Here is an 8,694-nt window from a genome sequence, read left to right as displayed (position 1 = left end):
CCCAACCCTCGGCTCCCAGGTCTCCCTCACCGTCCTGACCTTGGGACAGGAGCGCGCGGTGCCCGGGCCGGGGCCGGGAGGACGGGGAGGGCGTGGCGGGGCCGGCCGTGGATCTGCCCTTCTCGGCCTGGCCAGCGTGAAGCTGTCGTCCGGGGCTCCGCACCAGGTGTCTTCCCGCGCCAAACCCGGCTTTGTAACCCGCGCTTCCGAAAGCCCCCGGCTCCCACCCAGCGTGAGCCCGGAGAGCGCCGGACTCCGGGGATCGGCCACCGCGCTGACGCTTCCTAGCACTTTTGACGGAACACTTATCTAACGAGGCGCACTTTAGCCTGGGAAAGATAATTCCCGTGTTTTCCCGCTTTTAGGGAAGCAGGTCCGTTTCCTTCCATAGTAAAATAAGCGTGGCGTCCTAAGGGGCTGCGTGGGGCCGTGTCATGCAGCAAGGCAGAGGGTAAGAAACGGAGTGACTACAGCAGAAGGCCGAGAGCTTCTGAGGAAAATCAGCAACAGAATGACCTGTCCTGACATGTACAGAGTCGCTGCAATGGGATCGGCAACACTCGGATTTACCGTGTAGTCCCACATGGCTGCTCCTCGGAACGCGGACAGGATGAAGACGATCACTATGGCCACCTGGACCTCGGTCACATCCACCCTGCAGAGGGGCGCGGGGAAGACGCAAGGTGCTGGTCAGTGAGCCTGCTCTCCTCACTGTCAGAACACTGAGGATGCGAGAATCCCCAGAGGCTCGGTTTAGCTTTACCTTTACTTCCCACATTAAATATTTTTTCTTTCTTTCTTAGTTTTTTTGAGATAGGGTCTCACTATGTAGCCCAGGCTGGCCTCAGGCTCACCAAGATCTTCCTGCCTCAGCCTACTGAGTGCTGGGATGACAGGCGCGCACCACCGTGCCTGGCTTCCACATTGAATTATCAATGACTGCAGCAGAAAAAAGCTACAGAGACACATGCACTCCCACACAGTAAGTATTAATATAGAGAGGAAACCTTGCATAGCACGTGTCACTGCTACAGCACCTGAAACTTTCATTTTCTACCTTAAATATTTCTTCAAAGCTTGAAGTTTTACAAGTACCTATTACTCTCGTAAATCAGGAAAAATCATAATATTCATAATATATAAACAACTGGGACTTGGCAAATTCTTTTTTTTTTTTTTTTTTGAGACTAGATCTTGCTATGTAATGCAGGCTGGCTTTAAACTCACTATGTAGCCTAGGCTGGCCTTGAGCTCTCGCAACCCTCCTGCCTCAGCCTCTGGAGTGTGCCCCCATGCCCAGCTGAGGAAGGGCAAATTCTGTGAAGACTGTTTAAACGGTGACTGTGAATCTGTCAAATCTAGGGCTACAGGTCATCCTCTTGTGTGACTTCTTTGTGCTATTTTGATCTGGGCCACTTCGTGTCTCTGTCTCTCTGTCTCTGTCTCAGAATGGGGCACTGCGTTTTCATTCACCCTGCGCTTGCTCCGGCCTTCCCGCCTTCCTGTAGACCCCTCCCCAGCTCCTTCCTGGGCTGCTCCCTCTCCCAAACCCTAAGTGCTGCCTCTAGAACTCTTATACTAAGGCTTAGACTTAAGACCGTACATTAACGACCTCTAAACCCACACCTCCGATCTATGTCTTTTTTCCTGAGCTCCACTTTTTTTGTTGTCATTGGTTTGGTTTTGTTTCGGTTTGTTTTTTTGAGATACTATCTGGCTATATAGTTCAGGCTGCCTCTGAATTCATTATGTGGCCCAGGCCGGTCTCCAACTCACTGCAACCTTCTTGCCTCAGCCTCCAGAGTGCTGGATGACAGGTGTGCACCACCGAGCCTGGCTTTCCTGGTGACTGGGAGAAGGCTAACCATCGTGTAGCTCTACAAGCACTTGGACAGGACGACCCCAGTGTCTCCCACAGCTGGGAGTTTCACAAACCTGCTGGTGGTAACTAGCGGGGGTCCTTTCCTGACACCTGACGATTTGACCTAAAAGACTTCAGACTCCACAGCACATTATTTTATTATGTCCACCAAATAATAATTATTAGTTTTTCACTTTTTAAAATTATTTATTTAATTTTCTTTTTACTTTTTTTAGTTTAGCTTTAGTTTTTTTACTTTTTAAAATTACTTAATTTTTTTTGTTTTTTTTTTACTTTTTAAAATTATTTATTTAATTTTTTTGGGGAGACAGGGTCTTGCTGTGCAGTTCAGGCTGGCCTTGACCTCACTATGTAGCCCAGGCAGCCTCGAACGCGGGGCCATCCTCCTGCCTCAGCCTCCCGAGTGCTGCGATTACAGGCCTGCGCCACCACGCGGGGCATTTATTTAGTCATGCATAGCTGTTTTCTCTAGTGTCCGGGTCCCTTACTTTCCTGTCTTTCTTGTTCACTGAGAATGTGGGCCAGTGAGGGAGCTGGAGAGGAGGGGAGACGGTCAAGTCACTGTCCGGCAGCCAGCACTGGCGAGGATGGAGGCCCCACACCGATGGGCAGAGGTGCGGGCGGCCGGGGGCTCGGCCCGGGGTCCGCGTGGGCGGCGGGAGACGCACTTACTTTCCAAACCGCAGCATGCCCGACACGTAGGTCTGCCAGTGCGCACAGTAGAACAGGAACATGCCGAAGAAGGAGCAGAAAAACAGCCAGTCGGGGTGCGTCCCCAGGCGCACGGCCAGGGAGGCGCCCAGGGCCAAAAGCACTGAAAGGGGACAAAGACACCGCCTGAGGTCGCTGTTTGAGGGGACGGAACTCTGGCATTAAAACTCGTTTTTAAAAACGAGCTGAGGCAGGCATGATGGCGCACGCCTGTTATCCCAGCACTTGGGAGGCTGAGGCAGGAGGACTGCCGTGGGTCCGAGGCCAGCCCGGATTACACCATGAGTTCAAAGACAGCCTCGAGCTGCATAGTCAGACCCTGTCTCAAAACCCGAAAACAAACAAAAACACTGAATGAGTTCTGGAACTTATTTTTTAAACCCACAACTGCTCCCAAATGCACCCCTCTGCACCAAGCGGCCATCACAGCGCGTGCTTCGTCTTGGGCTGTCAGGCAGTCGCAGCTGTCCGGCTTACCTGAGGCAACAGAGTCGCAGCTGTGGTCGAACAGCTCCCCCAGGTGCGAGCAGGAGTTGGTCCTCCGAGCTTGCTTCCCGTCCAGGGCGTCCAGGGACTGGTAGGTGAAGAGGCCCAGCGCACACATCAGGTAGACCCAGGCTGGCGCCTAAAACCACAGAGGCCGGTGCTGAAGGGCCGCATCTCTCTTTCTCCCTCTTTCTTTTGGTGCCACCCAGGGAGGTCGTGCTGAGCTACACCCCCAACCCTGTTTTACAAATGGATTTCATTTTTTCTTTTGAGACAGGGTCTCAGGCTGGTCTCACACTTGTGACCCTCCTGCCTCAGCCTCCTCAGTGGTTGGGATTATAGGCAGGGGTGCAGCGACAGGGACATTATGCTCCTCCTACGGATACAAATCAGACAGAGAAATGGAATGAGTCCAGAGCAGCAGACGCACGTGCCGTGGTGGGCTGTTTGTGTCACTGAAAGCTCTACGAGGTTTGCCATCACTGCTCTAGGGCCGGCGGGTGGAGCACAGACACTCCCGCTCTGGGGGCACAGTTAAATGGCCCAGCAGGGTTGGGGCCGACGGGATTCCTAACCCACAGGCCTTCTGCTGCAGTGCCAGCTGTGCCTGGCACGGGGTGAGCTTACTCAGGGAGTGCTCGTTGTGAAAAAACCTTTAGGCTGGGCATGGGGTGCATGTCCAAGGTCCCAGTGCTCTGGGAGGCTGAGGCAGGAGGATGGCGAGTTTGAGCCCAGCCTGGGCAACTTAGTGACTCAGCGAGACCCTGTCTCAAAATAAAAAGCACGGGGATGCAGCTCAGTGTGACCGCCCTGGGAGAGAGAGGGAGACAGAGGCAGAGACCGAGATGGAGACCCAGACCAGAAGGAAAGAAGGAAGGAAAAAAGGAAAAAGGAGAGCAGAGGGAGGAGGAGCAGCCCTGGAGGCCGCCCTGCCTGTGCCGGGTGAGGCCCCAGGCCTAGGTCCCGCCTCTGTCACCCTCAGCAGCTCTGTGCCACTGAGGGCGCCGTGACCCCCAGGGCGTGACCGCACCCCACTGCTCCGCCACCAGGCAGTGACCGGGGCGGCGCAGAGGTGGGGACCCAGGCAGAGTCCAGGCCGCTGTGTGAGAGCTGGGGATCCAGGCGTCTGTGTCCCCTCACCGCGAGCCACAGGAGGCCGCAGGGGTGCCTTGGCCGGCATTCACACGGCCAGGAAGGGCCAGTCCCCACGGGCCGGGCTGAGCCCTTGGGGACCCGCGGTCATCAGCGGCCCCAGGCACTTTTCACAGCAGCCCTGAGGAGACTCAGCCTGGAAGGTGCTCACGGCCCAGCGGGACCGCAGCCAGGAGGGGCCTGCGCCGGCCAAAGCGCGGGGCCAGGCAGGGGACAAGCCCAGGCCTGGTGCCGACGCCAGGGCAGAGATTGTGGCCTGGGGGCTCCGCAGCTGCTGTCCCCAGTGACACTCAGGAAAGGCTCCCAGCGATGGGCCATGCCGGGTGGCGGGCCACACAGCAGGGCCACGGGCCTGTGACTGAGGCTCAGGGAGACCAGAGAGACTAGGACAGGGCGGACTTGAGAAGAAAGGAAGCCGACAACGCCTCAAGGTTTAGGGAATCCATGAATCTGCGCATCGGAGCCGAGCAGTGAACCCCAAGTAGAATAAACATATTTTTAAAAAACCCAAGTCGTGCTGGGCGCGGCGGCGCACACCTGTCATCCCAGCACTCGGGAGGCTGAGGCAGGAGGACTGCTGTGAGTTTGAGGCCAGCCTGGGCTACAAAGTGAGTTCAAGGCCAGCCTGGATGGCATAGTCAGACCCTGTCTCAAAAACACAAAAATAAACAAACAAATAAATAAATACCCAAGTCACAAAACCATGGCTGAACAGCTGAAGTAGACAGAAGCGGAGCGCAGTGGAGCGCGTCCAAATTCAACAGCAGGAAGAAGTGTTCACCGAGATCACTCTTTCTTTTCCGCACTGTTCCACAGCGGCCGCTCTTTTACTGCCCCTACTTCACATCAGTATTTCCTAGTGTCCTCCACGTCCTCGGGGACCTGCACAGCCCACAGCTGTACATCCAGACAGGGGGACAGCAGACTGTCAAGAACGACAGCTCTGAGCCGGGCGTGGAGGTGCACTCCTAGAATCCCAGCACTGGGGAGGCTGAGGCAGGAGGATTGTCTCGAGTTTGAGGCCCGCCTGCACTACATAGTGAGGTAAATAAAGGCCAGCCTGCACTACACAGACCTTGTCTCAAAACACACACGTGCACGCTTGTACACACATACACACACACACACACATGACTGCCGCCCACACCAGCGGAGTTCAGTGGAGGATCTCACTTTTCCGCATCGGGCAGCAGGTTCCGAGGGGAGAACCCGGCCCTGGGGCTTCCTGGGGTGCGGTCAGGAGTGTGACGCCAGGCCCCATCTGCTCCGGTGCTCGCTCTAACACACACTGGCTAAGCAGCAGGAATTAGCTTCTTGGTGCCTCAGTCTCCCCACGTGAAAAACAGGAATGATGTCAGTGCTGGCTTATGAAAATTAAAGGAATGCTTACAAATGAATCCTTCCAGTGCTCAGGAAGTGCCGGGGCTGGGAAAGGCCCCCACAACTGCGGCTATGGTTACCACACTGCTGACGCTGTCTGGTGACTCCCGGGTACACTTTTTGTCATTTATGTATTTCATGTGTTTTGGAGAAATGTCATGTATTTTGAAAAACTAGCTTATTGTATCCCTGATTTTGTGACTATTGAGGCTTAGAATGAGTCCAAGTTTTAAAGGACAGCTGGTTTAAAGTCGATGTAGAGAAAAACAGTAAATAAAATGTAGTGCAGGTAATACACAAAAGCAAAAATCTTCCCATGAATTTTTATATTTTAAAAATTTCCTCTCGCTTTCAAAGGCTTTGTGTGCACCTTAGGTCAGCGGGGAAGACTTCATGTCATCCAAACGCCAAATGATTTCTCTCGCTATGAAACTGCACTTCCAAGAGGTGAGGAAAAGAAAATCAGAAGATGGCCTGCCTGTGTGTGCACATGTCACACTAATGTTGTTAAAGGTGGACTCTGTACCTGGTCATGTGATTTGATGACTTTATTTCATTGTTTGTTTGCCAGGGTCTCAGTTTGTAGCCCAGGCTGGCCTCGAACTTGCAGCGATCCTCCTGCCTCAGCCTCCTGAGTGCAGGCTAAACGTGCTCTTGAAGTAGACACTGGTGTGGATTCAGAGGCAAAGGTAAAGAGTAAAGGGCCAAAACATCCAATCCGCTAAGCACAAAGATGGGATGAGGGTTGCAGCGCCGCAGCTGTGTGCATGGGGTGCTCTGCGGCACAGTGGGGTGCAGTAGCGGCGCCCCAAAACTGTGCCTCACTCCCCTCACTCCCCTCGCTGAGAAGCCGCGCCTGGCCCCGACTGCTAAATCTCTCTTCAGACCGTGGCGCCCACAGCCTGGCTGCCGCCCTGCCTCAGTCACGGCGCCAGGGGCCTCCCTCGCTGGCGGAGCCCCAGCCAGGCCCTCCGCCCGCCCAGTCCGCAGCGCCGGTCCCCACGGCGGCACAGGAGCCGGGTGCGAACCCCGAGCTCTCACACGCACAGTGGAAGGGGCCGCAGCTCTTGGGGCCTTTCCCACTCTGAGAAGCTGTGCAAGGCAGGACGGCCCCCTCCAGGTGACAAGGACACGGGACTCCTGTCCCTCTGTGTGCCAGCGCTCGCTGTACGAATCAGCGCTCCTCGGAGCAGGGTTTATTTCAGCTTATGGTGTCAGAGGTTCAGTCCTGTTTGTTTTTGAGACGGGCTCTCGCTATGCAGTCCAGGCTGGCCTTGGACTCACAGCAATCCTCCTGCCTCAGCCTCTCCAGTGCTGGGATCACAGATGTGCCACCACACCTGAAGACAAGTGCAAGTGAGAACAGAGGTGTGGCACAGTTGCTCAAGACTACGCTGTTCTCAGATCCACAGGGGTCCTGAGGCAGCCGACACCAGCATGGCTTTACACACGGCACCGTGCTGAGATGCGGCCCCATTTCTAACATCAGGGCAGCAAAAGCACCTTGTTCGTAAGATTGTTGAGAGACTACAAGACAGTAGAAACAAGCCCGTAAACAATGCCTGCTCCATAGTGAACACCAGACGACCATGGTTACTGTTAATGTTACTGTTATGGGAGCTCGGAAGACTAAGTGCTGGGCTTGACCGTCACAGCCATGTGGTTAAAAACCCATGGGGCAGTCCCGCGGACACAGACGCGTCGCTGCAGGACGGCGGGGGTGAGCCGCTAAGCCTGGGCACCCAAATCCAAAGCCTTTCTGTTTCTCCGGGCCCTGCCCGGGTAGTTCTCAGGGCTGGGAATCAGAAAACAGGTTTCAAGTCAGGTCCGAGACCCTTAGCTCTCTGGGCTTGTGCTTCTCCTCCGGAAACACGACGGCTCTTCAGGGCGGGAAGGAGAAGATTCCAGAGCTGTGTGGGGCTAAGGGAAAGTCGCCTTCCCGCCCGGGTGCACACAGGACACAGGCCACGGCAGACGTGCACCTGTGTCATACAAACCCAAGGATTTCCTAGGTCCGCAGAGAAAGTGGCCGCGGGCAGCCAGTGGAACAGCAGCTTTGGGGTCCGCCGACCTCGACTCATGACCCTCCCCGTCCCATCGCTGGGACACGCTGGGCTCTTCCACTGGGTGGCCGGGGATTTTGGCAAAGGAGCAGTGCGGATCCCGGAATGATGCTTCCGGACCCTGCTTCAGCCACAAGTCCAGAGCCTAATGACGCCCACCTCCGTCTGAAACTTCTCTTCCTGTTTAACCCTTCTTCCTCCTGGAGGCCATTCTGATTTTTCATTTTTAAAAAAATGGACCACCACCTCACTCTCTTTTTACAAATGTGTCTGATTGCCAGGCCAAGCAAAAAGGTGTCTGATTTCGGGTATGTGCCCAGCAGAGGCTGAGGCAGGAGGCTCATGGTGAGTTGGAGGCCACCCTGAGCTATACAGAGAGACCCTGGCTCAAAAATAAAGTAATAATAAAATAAAATAAAATCGTCTGTTCCTAAAAACTAGTCATAAATGTACCTTTTCCATCAGGCCTCTCTTTCCCCCCAAACAGAAGCTCTTTGGACAAGCTTGTAACCTTTTCTTTTAACTGCCCAGCAAATAGTTCTGAAATTTTTTTTTTTTTTTTTGGTTTTTTCTCCGGTACCGGGAACTGAACTCACGACCTTGCGCTTGCCAGGCAGGCGCTTTTGCCGCTGAGCTAAATCCCCAGCCCCAGTTCTGAAATTAATAATAACATTTAAGGGCCGGGCATCATGGTGGTGCACACCTGTAATCTCAGCACTCAGGAGGCTGAGGCAGGAGGATCGTTGCAAGCTCGAGACCAGCCTGACTACAAAGTGAGCTCAAGGCCAGCCTGAACTGCCTAGCGAGATCCTGTCTCAAAAAGACAAAAAAAAAAAAAAAAAAATTCCATGAGCAACTTCTATGAGAATCTTTTGATTTCTTAGAACCCTCCTGTCTCTCTCTCTTTTTTTGTACCGGGAATTGAACTCAGTACCTTGTACTTGCCAAATAGGTGCTTATGCTGCTGAGCTATAACCCTGGAAACCCTTCTCTTTTAATTACAAGAGAACATTTCATATA

The 8,694-nt window shown here is 54.2% G+C and overlaps 1 protein-coding gene across 1 annotated transcript in view; it reads right to left on the bottom strand.

Annotated features, from left to right (window-relative positions):
- Chpt1 (choline phosphotransferase 1) overlaps positions 1-3,218 on the bottom strand; it is a gene marked incomplete at its 5' end in the record, with an annotated part of 12,775 nt that extends 9,557 nt beyond the window's left edge. The window contains 3 exon segments of the mRNA XM_013518716.1: positions 571-655; positions 2,555-2,696; positions 3,071-3,218. Coding sequence (XP_013374170.1) covers positions 571-655; positions 2,555-2,696; positions 3,071-3,218 — 375 coding nt within the window.
- Positions 3,219-8,694: the final 5,476 nt, after the last annotated feature.

The sequence above is a fragment of the Chinchilla lanigera genome, unplaced genomic scaffold (genome assembly GCF_000276665.1).
Source record: "Chinchilla lanigera isolate Chin_1 unplaced genomic scaffold, ChiLan1.0 scaffold00004, whole genome shotgun sequence".
Classification (NCBI taxonomy): domain Eukaryota; kingdom Metazoa; phylum Chordata; class Mammalia; order Rodentia; family Chinchillidae; genus Chinchilla; species Chinchilla lanigera.
Note: the sequence above shows the minus strand (reverse complement) of the source record. Positions and strands in the feature narration are given on the sequence as shown.